At 33.4% G+C, this 18,306-nt stretch overlaps 1 protein-coding gene across 2 annotated transcripts in view; it reads right to left on the bottom strand.

Annotated features, from left to right (window-relative positions):
* The window catches only part of TENM2 (teneurin transmembrane protein 2), a 1,239,558-nt gene that overhangs the window by 899,825 nt on the left and 321,427 nt on the right, over positions 1–18,306 (bottom strand). For both annotated transcript variants that reach the window (XM_051978860.1, XM_051978861.1), the window contains exon 3: positions 931–1,206. In XM_051978860.1, the coding sequence (XP_051834820.1) occupies positions 931–1,206 (276 nt within the window). The remainder of the gene's footprint in view (positions 1–930; positions 1,207–18,306) is intronic.

The raw sequence follows: 18,306 nt of genomic DNA, 5'->3' as shown, positions 1-18,306 counted from the left end.
TGTATAAACATTCTTAACTGATCTATTTGTAAACCTTTTTAACGGCAATTTTCATTCCAAATATACAATTCACTCATAACAAATAATATAGCATTTGATGTTTTCCTCAAAAATCAACTTGGCCTAATGCAATTTATCTCTTAATTTTTTTTTCCTTGAAAACCCAAAACAGTTAAGCATCTCAAACAAATACACAAATAAGGACCTTATCTTTTTAATGGCTTGTTCAGGCTCTGCCTATACTTACCGCTTAATGATCAGAAGCATTTAATTTTCAACAAAGCTTCCAAAGTTTCATTAAACCCACCTACAAAGCTGATGGATAAGTGATAGTGATTGTGATAGAAAACATGTGGCATATTATTAACCTAAATAGGCACCAAGGCGAAAAGTAAACATGTAAGGGAATACTTTTTTGAAGGCAAGTTTCTTCCTATTTGTCATTATTAAACTCTAGAGCATCTGCTACAAGTTTGATCTTCAGTACGGATATGAGGCATTGCTGTCTGGAAATGAAAGTATAAGATAAGGTGGTATTCTTAAGAGATCTTCATGAGGAAAATAACCCAGGTTGCCATTTAGGGGGGAAATCAATACAAAGACCTAGAAACTCATAGAGAGAGGACATTTTCAGGTATAGGTCATAGTTTATCAAGTTGCCTTCTTTGCAATGTAATTTACTTGCTAATAAGACCAACAGACTATACCAGAATACTCTGTTATCATCAAAATGTGATTTTAAAATACTCTTCTTTTTTCTGGTATAGTTTAGTCTTCCCCCACCTTCTTAAAGTAGGCAGACAAAGTCAGTTTAGAGGAAAATGAATGGATTTCTATTGATGTACAAAATAAATAAATGAATGAAAAATTAAGTAACTCCATATAGTACAATGCTTGGAACATTACAATGCATTTAAGAAACAGGCCTACCGTTTTCATCATCTGACTTATTTTCATTATCAGAGTCAGTCAGGGTAAGGGCTGAGTTTTCACGACTTGATAGACCGGAACTGCGCCTGGATTTGATCCCTCTCCCCCACAATCTTATAGCATGCTCTGGAGACATTCCTCCCTCTGTATCTGAGTCAGCGTCAGACCCTGTGCTCAAGGAGTAGCCTTGGTGAAGAATTCCTATGTCGGAGCAGTAACCACTTCGATGAGGGGAGGGTTCACAGATTCCTAGTTCTGCAAGGGTGAAGTTAGTTCCTAGGATGACAGCAAAAGAAATGATATATTAAAATTCAGGGAATTAAAACAAACAAATAAATAAAATAATCTTAGAAATGAGCAAATAGATCCCTTTGTCCAGGTAAAAACTATTATAATATAGAAATGAGGTAGATTTTTTTTTCTTTTTTTAAGCAAGTGGTCATTTAGTGCTTAAAAAGTATTGATTATGCATTTATTATGTACCAGGAACCCTGTTAAGTCTTGGGATATACAGAAACAAAAATGAAACAGCACATCTCTCCAAGGAACTTCCATGTTATATTGTAAGAACCATCATATACACATAATCTGACTAGGAGTGAGCATTTTGGCCAAAACTCAAACAAATGTTAAGGGCTTATAATCACTCTCACGACAAAATGTCCAGAGAAGATTTTTGTGTTTTGATCTCTCCAATAGTCCTGCCAAGCATAAGGTTGTTCAGTGTCCTGGCAGTACAGAGGTGGTGCCGTCTCTAATGATAACATGTGTCAGCTTCTATTTTGATATAACATATAAATCAGAACCCATAGGAATGAACTTCACCACCAGAAATATTCAAAATTTTTGCAGAGTGAAGCCTCCCTGATTTAGGAAGCTTTCTATTCAGATACAAAGTAACTTTTAAAACACAAGAAATTATAGAAAAAGACCACTTCTTCCTACTGTACAGCCCCTTTCTCCTTAAACTACTTATTGATTTAAAAAAAATACATCATGCAATTAACTCAACAATTTGTGCTCTAAGCATAGGAAATTTTGTAAGCAATTGAACAACCATGAAGCAGCATTCTTCTCTAGTCTGACTTTTTTTTACAAGTTTAGTTAATACTATCCATTCTTATTAGTCACAAATCATTTATGACCTCAAGATAAATTTAAACCCAATCTAACACTGAGGTAGTATGTGAACATGGAACTTTTTTTTTTTTTAGAAAAATACATTTTTAGTGTCCAGATTTCTAGATCAGCTTAGTCTGTAATTAATTTATAATAAACATGTTTTAAGCTGGCTTTTTTTGTTAATGCACACTTATTTACTGAGACTTATTGTAAATAGTCCCAAAGAGTGTGCTTCAATGAATCAAACCCAATTCTATACATAATTATTTTCTGCAGAGTGAAACATATCCATTGGAAAGATAAACCAAGCGAAAATACATATCAGCAGGGGCATTTGCCTACTACCTGCACAGAAAGAAGGGAAGTGATAACTAATCTTTATATCACTAAATGGTGTTCTTTATTCCCTATGTACTTCTTATCACACTATCATAGTTTCCTTCTCTCAGCCCAATTTATTAAATTCCAGCTTACATCCTAGGGATTTAGGAATTGCTAATAATTGTACATTAAAATATACATTTCAGACTCAATTGACTTTAAAATTGAAGCTATTGAGTTCAACTATGCCTGAAGAGGCAGTCCTTCCATTCTGATCCTCTGGCATCCTATATGATAGGACTGATACTTTTTGCTGTTCCTTAATTTATACTTAACTCAAGGGCACATATTTTATTACTACTGACATGTTTCAATATCGTAATTTTTTTAAAAATTGTACTATGAAACAATAGTGCAATTTTTTTTGTCAAGGATTTTTTAAGCTGCAGCTTCAAGGATATATATGTTTTTAAATAGAGAGATATGGGAATATTTATATATATGTGTGTGTGTATGCATAAATATTAAACATATAATATTTACACATTTCATATATAATCACACACATATACATTCTATACACATAAACATATAAGGCAGGGAATAAGACATGTGATTTCATTTATGTAGGGAACTCCTGGTGGAGAAATGCCTTTTATGAAGGCATTTCAATGCCTGCTTTCCAACTTGCAATTTCAGAATGTGGTCTGGTGAATGGGGGTGAAGTAACTGAAAGTTTAAATGACTTGCCCAAAGTCATACTTACAATCTATGTGAAAGGAATGACTTGAACCTAGTGTCTTCCTGACTTCAAGGCCAACTAGCAATTCATTAAGCCACTGATACCTTTAAATGTAAGAGGTTTCTTAATTGCATTAGATAAAATTTTACATGACTGAAATCAACATGCTCTCTGCTGAAAATTTACCTCATTTTCATCCCTATGTATAGTATGCCTAGCTCATTTTATAGAAATAGTTCCATATACTAATTTAATAAGAGTCACTGGCAAACTCAGAAGCAAAAATAGATAGATCTTTTGACTTCTTCATGGTCCTTAAAGATAAGTAGCCCTATAGGGCATTCCTTAAGGAATTCAATTGGGAATTCCCAAGTCAGGATTACTTCTGAGACTAAAGGACAGAACACTGACTAGAGGAAATTCAACTCCTAGAAACAAAAGTCTTCCCCAAACACCTCCTATCTGTCTCCTCCCCTACTGTTCTTGGCCCAATTTCTTTGTCATTAAATGTTAGGTTGGTCTTGCTGCTTTTAACCAGCTCAAAGCAAAAACCTTCTTAGGCAGATTTTTGCATAAAGAAGCTTATACCTGTTGTATAAGCATACCTATTGTCTTCATTTGGGTAGTAGTGAAAATAAAACATAGTATACCAGAGAACCCCATTCCTCTGTCTCAAAGGGACAACTTATCAGAAGAAACTAAAATTTCGTAGCAATACTATTATTACTTAGTTCAACTTGATTCAATCAACATTTACTGAAGACCTTCTATGTACAGAGTTGTGAGTTAAATGTTTAAATAAAGTATTTTTAAAGAAGAGCTTAAAAACTGTTCGATAAAATGAATGTCAGTATATCTTTCAATGACAAAAGCTTCACATTAGAAGGGACTCTACAAGTCATTTAGTCTAACTTTCCAGTCAAATATCAGCCCTGACACATGATCTATAAAATGTCCCTTGAATATTTCCAGCCACCAAGAGTTCACTACTTTACAAGACAGATTATTCAACTAATGGGCAACTTCAATAATTGGAAAATTAATAATAATAATAATAATTGGAAAAGTCCAGATAATGACTTCAAATTTCTTTACTTCTCATACCTTCCATTTAATGATCTCAGCTTTCCTTAATAGAGCTATGAAAAATAAACCAACTTACTTTTTCACACAATAACCCTGAGAGTAAATAAAAACAGCTTTCACGTTCCTCCTTAATCTTCCCTATCCACAAATCAAACATCCGCAGTTACTTTGATCATTATTTATATAACATAATTTCCATATGCCTCACTATCTTGGTTAATCACCTGTGTATAACCTCAAATTTGTTAATGGTCCATAAAATCTCTTACTCAAAACTGGTCATGATATTTCAAATGTGGTCAACCCATAATAGAATATAGTACAGATATTACATTTTAATATAGCTTATTGATGAATTTTGTCTTTAAATCACAATTGGTTCACTCTTCCACACAAGATGGGACCCTTCCTCATGACAAGAAAAATCATTTAATCAAAAACATCAGATATAGAAAGTCTAACATTGCATACATTCTAATCCCTGATGACTTTGGCATGAATATAAAGATATATTTCTTTATCTATTCTCTATTACTTTAACTGATTTTTCCAATTGGCTGGATTCAACATTCTTTTTGTGATCTCTCAATTTACATGATTTTTGTCATTGTATTGTAATGTCCTTTTGGTTTTATTTATTTCATTCTATATCAGTTCATATAAAGCTTCCTGAACTTCTCTGAATTTCTTATATTCCTCATTTCTTCTAGCTCTTTAAAGGAAGTAGATTCTTACATAGTTTCTTTGAGCCCCAATCTAGTCACCCAAGGAAGTACCTTCTTTAAAGAACTGACAAGGAAAATACCTTTTCATATGTTGTAGTGCTCTATTCCTCAAGAGCTACTGCTACTAGAAACTGAGAAAAGAAAGTTTTTAGATCATAGTTCTATGATTGGAAGAGATCAAAGAGATGACTTAGTCTAAAACCCCTCACCATTACAGGTAAAGAAACTGAGGCACAGGATAATTTAGAGATTTAGCCATGTTCACAGAAGCAGTTGGAAAGCAGGGCCTGAAATCAAATCGTTAAGATTCCAGAGCTAACATTCTTTTCATGGTATTATTGGCTTCTTGAGATCTCACCATCAAAGTCCTTGGTAGTGCCAAACAGTTCTAATCTGAAACAAATATTGTTTTATCAATGGAAATGACACTAATGAAGATGTATTACATCTAACTTGTTAGGTATCCACTAAGTACCAATAAACTTTTCTCTTACTGTTATTCTTTTCATTTACATTGTTATAGCAATTGTATATATTGAGAATTTCCCTTGATTAAACAGATAAAAAGTAATAGATATGTGACTTCAAGCCAGATTTTCTGATGCCAAAATCCTTCCTAAATTCCATACAACATATGTCATAGAGATGAAAACTGAATGCTTTAGTTTTTTTAAAATCGGAATATTTATCCATTGAGAACTAAGCATTTGGGTATTAGGAGAGTTTGGATTTTTATCTGAATGATTTTCTTTTTATCTGGTTGCCTGGTGTCAGGCAAATGTGACCTCAGTTGGCAAAAAAAAAAAAAATTACTTGGATGTAAGCAATGAAGTTCTGGTTCAAGTGTATATGCAGGTGGATATGAATGAAATGAAAGGATTCTCAAATTTCACAAATTTCGCTGCCACCTTTACAATCTCAAAACAGAAAAGTGAATACGGTATTCTCTACTTGTATTACTCATTCAGGAAAAATTATCTATCTATCTATCTTTCTATCTATATCCCTAGATATTTTTCTCCTCTTTTTCTGGAAAACCTCCAACAAGGAAACAACACCCACAAATGTTTGAATGACTGTCATTTCCTAAATAAAAATAACATATTCAGTAGCCTCTTGAGCTTGAACTTATTTTCTGCACTAGTGGTGAAAATGCCAACATGATTAAAAATCAATTGCAGTATTAAAAATGTAGTCCAGTTACCTTAGGTGAAGAAATTAGCTATGCTTGTATTTCTGACTACAAGAATCCTATCATTCTGTAATTAGCTTCTTCAAAAAAAAAAAAAAAAACAGTGAGCCAAGACAATGAGTTGACAACAATCTTGTAGCTGAGTATTGTACTCTGAAGGGTACCTTTCTTGTTAGAGAGCTCCTCTGAGATCCTCTACTATTTAAGGATGGCATCCAGGGATTTCTTGTCCTCATTTCCTACTCAGCTACTTTCCTGGACTTCATAATTTCCAGAATTTCACCATTCCACAAAATGAAATTAATTCAGAAACCTACTTCTCTTTAAGATTACTTCCCATTCTAGCTTCATGATTTTATCATGGCCATGAGATACTCTGCACTCCATCTCTTCACCTTTGCTTCGCAGCTTTTCCTTTATTGGGGAAACCATTAGATTATGAATTCTTTGAGGAAAGGGACTTTTTTATGCCTTTCATTGTAGCCCCAGTCCCTAGCATAGTGCTTGACATACAGAAAATGATTAATAAATATTTATTGACTCTAATTCTGATACTTGATAATTCTGTATTTGGACAGTTAATGAGTTATTTAACATCAATCCAAATTCTGGATCATATGACCAAAAAAAGATAGAGGCCTAGACATTTTCTCTGGTATCCATTGATTTTCAAAATTTTTCAAAAGAAAAATTAAGTAAGGTAGAACTATTACAATTTACCCCATAAGACAAGAAGCATTGCAATGTAATATGAATTAAAACTGGACATTACTAATCCACAAATTCCTTACTCAGCATTCCTCCCCAATAAGTCTCTATTTTCTTGCAGGGGACATAAACCAATCTATGATCTTTGTATTTTGGTATCCATTCAGAGATTCATCTTCTACTGCAGAATCCCTGCCAGTTCATCCCACTCCTTTAGATTAGGGTATTCCAGTAGTGTCAGAAGCTTTTCTTAAAACACAAACCCTTCCTTCTCTAAGCCTGACAAAAATGGTAGATTTTGATTCAACTCAGTCAGACAACTAATGGATTGATCAAGTCCCTCAATGTGGGTGAAGAAGCTGGTGCAATGGTAAGTCCAATCCCTGAGTAATAACCTCTTTTAAAGAGGGAGAAGTCAGAAAGTCAATGAGAATAAATATATGGGGAAAGGGGAAAGATTTAAAATATAATTAAGAGCCTTAAGTAAAAGATACATCAACATAGATGGCACTAAATTTAGAAAGGAAGACAAATTTTAAAAATTCAGAATATATCAAATATCTCTCAGTAAATCTTACTTGGTGCTTCAATGCTTGATGAAACACAAAATCCCATTGTTTCTCAAGAAAACATGGAGCTGTAGTAAGGTGTTCTAGAATGGTTCAAGATGAAAAAAAAAAGAATACTTAGAAAACTTTAGAAGCAGAAAAATGACAGAATGAATCATCTATACAGTATAAACAATAATAATAAAAATAAAAATTTGAATCTCCAGTGGTGACTCTCTTCAGAGAAGTGGGAGAATATGTAGAATGTAAATTCACTGAAGCAAAGGACAATTTAAAAGAAGAAAAAAAAAGATAAATATCTTATTTCACAAAATCAGAAAAAAAATCAGATTTGGAAGGGATTTCAAAGTTCATCTAGTTCAATCGATATCTAAACAAGAATGTCCCTTACAACATGTCTGACAAGGGATCAATCATTCAGTAGTTGTAAAACGTTCTCTAGTGATGAGGAAGTTGGCACACCATTGGGAGCCAACTGGATTTTTTTGTAACTCTATTATTAAGAAAATGTTCTGCGTGTGTGTGTGTGTGTGTGTGTGTGTGTGTGTGTGTGTGTGTTTTAATACAGTGGAAATGGTGCTTTGTTTCACACCTTTGCCACATGATACCTCCATGACCTTATTCAAAGGATTACATCTCTCCATACTTCAGTTTCCTCTCTAGTTTAAAGAGGAGATTGAACTGGATGACTTCTAAGGTCTCTTTCTACTCTAAATCTACCATCTTTTAACTCTTACTATAGGTCTAAATTTGCTTATTTTTAACTTCTATTCATTCTCTTAATTCTTCCCTTTGGGATCAAGCAAAACAAGTCCAACCACTTTGCTATAAAAATAGCCTTTCAAAAATCCAGAAACAGATCAAGTCTTCTCTTGTTTAATTTGAACAATCACTATTCTTATTTGGCATGAGCTTGGAGTTTTTCCATTATCTTGATTAACCTTCTATTTCTCAATGTCCTTCCCAAAATATAACCACAAAGTTTCAATGCAATACTATAGCCATAGATACTAGAGTAGATTATAGTGGGAATAATACCTCTATATTCTTTTTGTTTGTTTGTTTTATTTTGTTTTGAAGTAGCCCACTTGTCATTACACTGATACAACTTTCTGGTCTGAATCTCAATATCTAGAAAATTAAAAAAATACTTTCTTTACAGAATTATTAGAAGAATCATTTCAAAATTGTTCATCCTGAAAGTTCTTTCAAGAAATTTACATTCTTAATCTTCTTAATGCCATTGGTTTTGTGATTTATTTCTATTTGCATGGGCAAAGGAAAATATGGACATCAACCATAGAGTGAGAGTCATGATTGGATATTCAAGTTTATTCTGCTACCATGCAAATTCAGGTTACAATGAAATGCTGTTTCAACTCAAGCTGCACATATTTAGATATACTTATTGCCTATTCAGTTAAATAATGGAACATCTAGTCTGCTCAACTTTGGACAATACACTTGATGTATCTATGCAGAAGCTACTGATGTTCATTTGCAATACTTTACCACTGACAGTATAGTATTTGCATTTTTAACAGTCATGAAGGTGCCTGTCTCCAACATTCACTTGATGTTGTAAAAACACTGACTTTCCTGTCATTGAAGGATTATTGTAGAGCTCAAGAGTTCATGAACTCATTTACATTCTGACACCTCGTGAGATGAATATTTCAGTCTGTACCACTAGATGAACTTATACTCAATAGATATTTTACCCAAGTAACTGGCCAGAACCTCTGACTATCCATGAAAGTCTGAGAGAGCAACACCGAACAGAAGAAATATTCTTCCTTATATAGGACTGATTCAAATAATTTAATCATAAACTATCACTAGGAAGCAACTACTTGCTGAAAACCATGCAAATTTCTCCCATTTGTGCCAGAAAACAAGAAACAATGTATACTCTCTCAAGATCCTTTGTATATCTTGTTGTATAGGACAGAACAGTAGTGGAAAAAACTGCATTTATAGTCAAAGGTTCTACACCTAACCTCAGCACTGCTATTTAATAATTATGTGACCTTGAAAAAGGGTGACTACCTTTCAGGACCTTAGTTTTCTTATGCACAAAATTATTGGACTTGTTGGACAAGACAATCTCTAAATCTATTAGTTTGTTCAATTAGGGCAATCACCAAAGGAAGACAATAGAAATGGTTTAGATCAGAGTCTGTTTTCTTTCATTCTTTTCCACATTGTTTCATGTGCTCAGGACACATTCCCATGCACATGCACACATGAAAACAACCTGTAGCTTATAATAGTTTAAAGCACATGTAGAGACTTAATTGCATTTAGCACCTGACAGCTGTTGACTTACCAGGAATTGTTGAGTCACCAAACCAATGTAAGAAAAAAATATAGGAATAGAAAACAGTAGCTTGTTCAATGGAGAAAAGAAAAAAAACCCTTATACCATCACAGCTGAAGTACCACCCCATCAGTGCTATTATGTACATGTTCTGAGTGATGCTGTTGCTAATCAGTTTCAGCAACGCCAGAGGCATAATCATCTGACTCAAATACATCATTTCCAGTGTGGTTTGAGACATCAACTAAAAGGACTAATGTGCATTACCTTCAACACTGATGGACACAACCATCTGTAAGGAAGACAAGAACTTCACAAAAATTTCAGGATATCTAGAGGCAGCGACTGATGTCTTAAAAATATTCACTCTAGCTGTTCAAAACTTCCACCAAAGCTAGAGATGTTAAACAATTTAGGTGTACTGCTGACAACAGACTTGTGAAAGAAATGTCCCCTAACAGAAGAGACCAAAATTCCATATAGGTGGCCTCTCTCCGCATTGTGGAGATTTTCCATTTTGTACAGAAAGTTCAGGCACATAGTAGGACTCAGATAATCTTTTATATCTATATCTAGCTGTAGGCATAGCTGCATACACAAATGTATGTACATTTATATATGGATGTATATATATGTATATGTATATACATTGAGAGAGAGATTTTAAATGTTTTTGACTTTGTTATTTTAAAATCAATTCACAATCAACCTAGACAACATTGTGTAGTAGGAAAAACATTGGGTTTGGAGGTAGAATGCCTTTAGTTGGCATCCCATCTCTGCCACTACAAACCTAGCTGGCTTTGGGCAAGCCTTGCTCAACTTCAGGTTCCCATCTAAAATGAAGGGCTTAGATTAGCTCTAAATTCTATGATTTTATAATCAGAGATTTTCATACTCATTGATCAGATAAATCATATAATAACATTCGATCCTCCTTTATCCCAAGTTCACCTGCCATTTCTTGAGACAGAAGCAAAATAAGAATTATTTTTTTATTAAAGTTTTTATTTTCAAAACATATGCACAGATAATTTTTCAACATTGACTCTTGGATAGCTTTGTGTTCTGAATTTTCCCTTCCTTTCACCCTTCCCCTCCCCTAGATGAAAAAACAATCCAGTATATATTATACATGTTAAAACATATGTTAAATCCAATATATGTAAACTTTATATTTATACAATTATCCTGCTGCACAAGAAAAATCAGTTCAAAAAGGTAAGAAAACAAAATGCAAGCAAAAAACTATAAAAAGAGTGAGAATGTTATTTTGTGATCCACACTGAGTTCTCACAGTCCTCTCTCTGGGTATAAATGGTTCTCTTCATCACAAGATCACTGGAACTGGTCCGAATCATCTCATTGTTGGAAAGAGCCATGTCTATCAGAATTGGTCATCATACAATATTGTTGAAATGTACAATGATCGGGTTCTGTTAATTTCATTTAGCATCAGTTCATATAAATCTCTCCAGGCCTCTCTGAAATCATCCTGCTGATCATTTCTTATAGAGCAATAATATTCCATAACATTCATACACCATAACTTATTCAGCCATTCTCCAACTGATGGTCATCCACTCAGTTTCCAGTTTCCTGCCACTACAAAAAGGGCTGCCACAAAGAGCAAAATAAGAATTACAAAAGAAGTCTCTGGACTTCTCTTAGTTTTCAGCACATAGATGATAGTACAAAGAGACAGCAGTTAAGCCTAAGAAGCAATAAATGATGACTGAGGAAAAAGAACTATGAAACTAGACAGAAGAACTAAAAGCATATTACTCTAAAGATTTATTGAAAGGGAAAACAGTTCTATATACCTACAGAGCTTCTGAGGACATCACTGTATTAAAGGGGAAAAGAAGTTTGAGTATTTAAATGGAGAGCGTCTTTCTAAAAATATACATATATGGAATTGTTTAATCTCCAGGGAAGTTAAATAAAAAATGAAGATGGAAATAATAGAAATGATAGAAGTAATCATTATTATTTCCAAACCTCCTACTCTAGAGACATTCTCTCTCTTTCCCTTATTTACTGAGACTTCTTTTCTGGGAATATCAAGCTGTGAAAACAATGCATTGCAAATAACGCAACACATTACATGTAATTTTAAAATTTATAGTAAGTTTAGTAACACAATGATGTAAAACCTTTAACAAAGCATTTTAAAAAAATAATATTGGATGATTTTATAACTTCTGTAGCTTCCTTCTTCATTCTCCCCCAAAATCATACCAATGAGAAAGCAATTATATGAAACTTTAAAAGTTCTACAAAGCATTTAACTTGCACAATCTCATTTTATCCATAACTCTGTTTTATTGTCCCCATTTTACAGATGAGGAAACTGAAGTTAAATGATATGTCCAGGGTTAAACAACTACTATGTACCTGTGGCAAGATGCCTAGCACATAATAATTACTTAATAAATACTTTTTATTGATTGAAAGCTTGTTCTTCTAGATTTCAAGCTGTATGCCATGCTGCATTAGCACTAGAAAACAGAGTGACTTCATTTGCTCCTATCGTTTAATGTATATTGAACAAATTGATCCAAAAAATTCAAACTAACTGCCTTATGAATCAACATCATTAAAACGAAGTCTTAGTCCCTAGTGTTACTGATAACCAGTCCATGTTACTATATGATGCTCTGTCTACCTTTGGAGGTCATGCCTGGAATATTGTTGCTTTCTTAAGATGCCAGCTAACCCCTCTGAGAAAAAATGGTGCTTTTCTGCAAAAACATATTAAATCCAACGTGACACATAATTGTTCTCTATTAAGATTTCTCTTTGTTGACATTTTCCAGGTGCTTTATGAAAACATTTGCACTATCCAGCACTTACTGTACCCTCAGCAGAGGAACAATATTTCCCTTATTAAGACAGCTCTGTTTTCTAAAGGGGCTGCTCATTCTGTATTCTCCTTTGTTATATTCAGATGGAGTAAAAGGGAAATTGCTACATCACTAGCAAAAGCTTGGTATTCCTATGTCACCACAGGTTAGCAGCTTCCTTAATTTGAGGACTCTCATTATAGGATGGTTAGGGATCTGCAGTGGATTATTATTTCCAATAGTTATTTCTTACTTCAACTTCCCTCTCTTAGAGTTGCCCTCAAATTACTTTCTCTTATGTGCCGTATGCTCAATCTCAATACAACTAAAGAAATCAAAATGGTTCTCTCAGAAAGTCTATCTATCAGCATTATCAGGGGCACAGTTCCTCAGTGAAGCTTTAGTTTGCTTTACTGCTTAGCTTGTTAAGTCTTCTGCTTTTCAGTTCAGATGATCCTAGAGAATCTTTTGTCATCAGACAGGACTCATATGAGTTAGTTGGCACACACTGTTCACATTTCAGAGAAACCACAACAACGTTATGGTCAGCTTTGAATTCTTCCTTTTTTAACTTATGAATACTAAGAACAGGTGATACATTCTTGATGAAGTATTTTGAATCTTGTTTAAGTAAGGGAGAAAAAAAAAGTAAAAACTCTCTCTCTCTCTCTCTCTCTCTCTCTCTCTCTCTCTCTCTCTCCCCCCCCTCTTTCTCCCTCTTTCTCCCCTATATTTATTTACACACACACACACACACACACACACACACACACACACACACACACACAGACATGGATACTATACTTTGCAAAATGATTTCTCACACTAAAAATACATGATAACCTTCAGTTATCTCACTCTATGCCTCAGTTTCTTCATCTGTAAAAGGAGAAGAGGTGGAATCTGATGATCTCTAAAGTCTCTTTCAGGTTTTACATTCTATGATAATATATTCCCTCTGGTGAGAAACCAGGAGATAAGCCTTGCAGGAGAAAACAAAAACAAAAACAAAACCTTTGGAGAATGGACAGAAACAAAGAATGGCTGACATATAATTCTCTTGAAAGGGAGGCGGCCCAGGGGTTTTTGAATTTTATTTGTGCCCAGCTTTAAAATGAATGGTGTATCAACTTGTAGATGATCTTACTGAATTAGGCATCATCTCAGAAATCCCTTTGTCTACAAACAAACAGAATGCAAATAGACTTAAGGGATATGATACACTAAAGTAGGGCACAGAAACACATGCATGAATGGACAGAAAGGTGGAAGCAGACACATTGATTACAAGGAAGAAAAAAGCATCAGTTTCACCCAGTCATTCGTTCCTATCATTCTAATTCTATTTCTTCCCTCTCTGCTAATTATAGCCCCTCCTCTTGACTCTGTATTTGTTGCTGGTATTTATTTATACATGTAGAAATACTTCAATATAAAGATGGGGAAAAACTGAGGTTTTTGTTGGTTTATCCATTTCAACTTCCTTTAATGGTCCTCTCCAAAGAGATAGTGAATTCTTGCCTCGGAATCTTTTTTCCAGAATCTTTTTTTTTTCATTGCTATCCTGTGGTTGCTTCTTAATCAAAATTCAGAATAAGAAAAGATAAAGCATGTATATTTGTGTTTTATTTTCCTAAAATTGTGCTAAATTGTTATTCCAAGTTAAAAAAAAAAAAAGGTTTGTTTTGTACATCACAAAACCAACTTCTGTAAGTTTCCTATGTTACAATGATTCCAAAATGTTCAGCATCATTTACCCTTTTTTATTGTTAATATAAGGATTCATTTCCAAGACCTCAAATAACATGAAGTTTATTCATTTATTTATTTATTTATTCATTGCATGCACTGATGAACTAGCCTGCTCAGCAAGCATTTAACAGATTAGACACTTGAACATGGTTTCAGGCAATGCTCTCTCATGTTTCTGCGTATTGCCTGATAAACACTTCAAAGTAAACCGCTCATAAATATGAAATGAAAAGCCGAGAAGTCGTTATGCACAGCTTTGAGATACAAATCTCTTTATTCCCCTCTGAAGTGGGGTTTGATTGACATAATGAGTCATAGATCCTGTCCAGGGACACACCGCCTTATCCCCCTTTTCCTCGGGAGACAGGGAGACTTTAAAGAAATCCACTTCAGAACTTTCTGATAGACAGCGACTAGGAAAAAAAAAAGTTGAATCCTATATTAAATAACTTATTATTTTGTGTTAATGCCTACTTTGACAACTATGACATATGTCAGAGTTTGACAATATATCGTTACACAGACATTATTAACTGCAACTTTTAGAAAGAAAAATGCCAAATTCTAGTAAATTATGCCAGACTACACCTTCTCTTCTTCTGTATGAATTGCTACTATGAAAACCTGAGAAATTATACCCCTTGTCTTTCTGATAAGGAAAAAAATCACTAATAAGGTAACTACAGAGTTGCAGCACCAAAATGCGATAGGGACTAGTGATTATTGTGGAAAACAATTTTTTTTTCCGAGTCACTCTTTTTTTTCTTAAAACTGTATTGTAATATATGTTATTTTCCAATCAATAAACCTTTCTCCTCATCTCTTCCTCTAATACAAAAAAAAAATCTCACAATTAAGCACAAATATTTAGTATAGTAATATCTAATGTAAGGACTATCCATGCAAGTTACTTCTATGTTAGTATTTTATCATTCTTTAATGGAAAAGAATAATATTTATTTTAAGTTTCTTCATTTGAAATCACTTTGTCCACTATGTTTGAATAGAGAGAGATTGACTTCTGTGCCATCTTCATATGTAGTGGTCATTGTGTATCTTGTTCTTTTGGTTCTGTCATCTTTTTTCTACATTAATTCAAATAAGACTTCATATGTTTTTATGAATTGTTCAAATTGCTTCTTCCTTATACTGAGAGAAATTCCATTACATCCATAAGCCATATAATTCATTTCTAACTACTTTACATGTTATACTCAGTGTCTAGTATGTTGTAGGTGATTAATATGTGCTTATTGATGGACATCTGGATTAACTGATGCTATATATAGTATTGAATTTCATGAAATCATAAAGTCTCAGAATCAGAAGAGACTGGAGAGGTCATATTACTTAACACCAAATTTATATATGAATTCTTTACCTAATATTCTTGACAAGTGGTCAGCCAGACTCTGCTTGAAGATCTCTAGTGATACTGAATTCATATATGGAGAGTTCAAATTCTTAGTTTTTTTTTCCTTTATATTAAACCAAACTTTTTATTCCTATAAACTCCATTTATTGGTCTAGTTATGACTTCTAGCATCAAGGAAAATTAACCTAATCTTTTTTTTTTCAATATGTCTGCTTCAGAGATATTCTCTAAGCCTTCTCTTCTTCAAGTTAGTAGTTTATCCACTAAAAAGAATAAACTCCAGACCCAGGCATTCAAGGCCCTCCAAATCTGACTTTACACTATTGTCCTATCACCTCATATTCTTCTTCTTCATATATTTATATTCTAATCAAACTTGGATTACTCTCCACTTGTCATCCTCATTCATGCTCTCTTTTGCTGCCATGTATTTGCTCATATTGCATCTTATACTTGAAAAACACAATTCCTGGCATGGTAGGCACTTAATAAATGTTTATTTGATTGAATTGAAAAGATTCCTCTCTATCTCAGCTTTTGTATTTTACTATTAATTCATGTAGCTCTTGTGTTTACTGTGCAGTGATATCCAACTCTTCATGATGTGATTTGGATTTTTTTTTTTTTTGCCAAATACACTATGGTGTTTGCCATTTTCTTCTGCTTATTTTACAAATGAAAAAACTAAGACAAATGGGATTAAGTTTCTTTCTCAGTATCACATAGCTTGTAAGCATCTGAGGCTGAATTTAAACTCAGATCTTCTTGGTTCTCTATCCATCATACTCATCTGTCTCATATAGATTTTACAATCCATTAAAATGCTAGATTATTTTTCTCCCCCCCATAAAATAATGTCTAGTCATAATTTTTTCACTTGAGTTTAGGGGCACAATTAAGGCTCTAAATTTCTTCCTATCATATTTCACTTTGAAAACTTTGTGAAATTTTCCCAATGTAATCCAACCCACACAGCTCTTACATGCTCACTTCTAGACTTAGTGCATGTCTATTTGCAATCTATCCAAGATATTGATAATCAACCACCTAATTATATGCAATAACTTGAACAATAGGCTTTTCCATTCACTTTTTTTTGTGTGGATTATTTGGCCAGTCTTATTTGGATGGCTGTAGAACTCCCTGAGAAGGTGCTACAACATTATATGGCTTGATGTAGTTAGTATTACATCATGCACTAATAGGAACATCTAGAGGACACATGTCCTATATGGAATCAATCTTACATTTAGATAATCCACAAGTTATCTTTTATGACAGAAATAATTATTAGTTTAATATTGATATTTTATTCCTCATTTAATATTGATAATCATTGAATAATGTTATCTCTGTCATTAAACATGCCAGTTTTTTTTTTTATTTTTAATGATCTAAAGATATTCCCTAGATTTGAATAACACTCCCACAACCACCTTTTAAAAATATCAACATTTTTTAAAAATGCTAAATAACCACAAGTGATGGAAAATCAGTCTCTTGAGACTCAAAGTTTTAAATGAACCTAAGGGAGACATGAAAAGATAATATCATCTAGGAAACGTATAGTTAAAAAAAAAAAAGGAGAGAAGACAACAGGCTAATAATGTTATGACATCAAGGAACTGTCCAAATTTTTCACATGTAGGTACAGAATGTTTAAAATAAAAAAAGAAAACCATATAAAGGACTTATGGTAAAGAAAAAAAAATCATACAGGTTAGGAAGGGATAAATATGTTGCTATCAATATCATTTTAGGGAATACATATACAGTATCATAGATTTAGAGCTGAAAGTGATCTTAGATGCCTTCCCTAAGCACTTAATTTCATAAAAGAGGGATTTGAGACTCAGGTTAAGTAACCTGTCAAAAATTAGATGGTAGCATTTGGCAGAGTTGAGAATTGAAGAAGAATCTTTTGACTCCAAATCCATGATCTACTGAAGTGGCATTAAAATTCATCTTGTTAAGTTTTGCTCATTTTAACACCTTCTGGAGAACTTCTGAACAATGATTCTGTCATTCACCATAATAGTTGTACATTCTAGCTTTGTGTCAGTCACAAATGTTGTAACCATTCCATCCATGTCTTCATCAAGAATATTGTCAAAAATGTTGAAGAAGAGAGAGTCAAGGACAGCCCCAGTGACTCTTCATTTAGGAAAACAGTCTGGAAATGACCTATTTATCAGACAACCTTAGAAAAACAGTGAAAGTCATAGGAGATAGATGTAGAGTTAGAAAAATTGTATTTGCATATGGATTCTAACAATGACTAGCTGTGTGTTGCATGGATAACTCAGTACTTCTATACACCATTGTTTCACTACTTCTAAAACAGAGATAATACTTGTAACTCTACTCTTTATATCTATTTTGTTGAAGTGTTTGTGAGTTAGATGCTTTGAAAATCTTATGAAGATTTATAAATGAAAGTTAAGATTATTGTTAATATGATAAAGTTAAGTGATTTTAGAAAATCAGAGGATGAGAAAAGTTTGGAAATCACATTTAACAAAAAATAGGCTAAAATGGATATAACTCACACCTCATATACAAGAGTCTCAAATTCTCATTCTTATATTTGATGAATGCCCTTAAATACTGAACAATGG

Source organism: Antechinus flavipes, chromosome 2 (genome assembly GCF_016432865.1).
Source record: "Antechinus flavipes isolate AdamAnt ecotype Samford, QLD, Australia chromosome 2, AdamAnt_v2, whole genome shotgun sequence".
Lineage (NCBI taxonomy): Eukaryota > Metazoa > Chordata > Mammalia > Dasyuromorphia > Dasyuridae > Antechinus > Antechinus flavipes.
The sequence above is the reverse complement of the archived record's forward strand: the minus strand, read 5'-3'. Positions and strand labels throughout refer to the sequence as shown.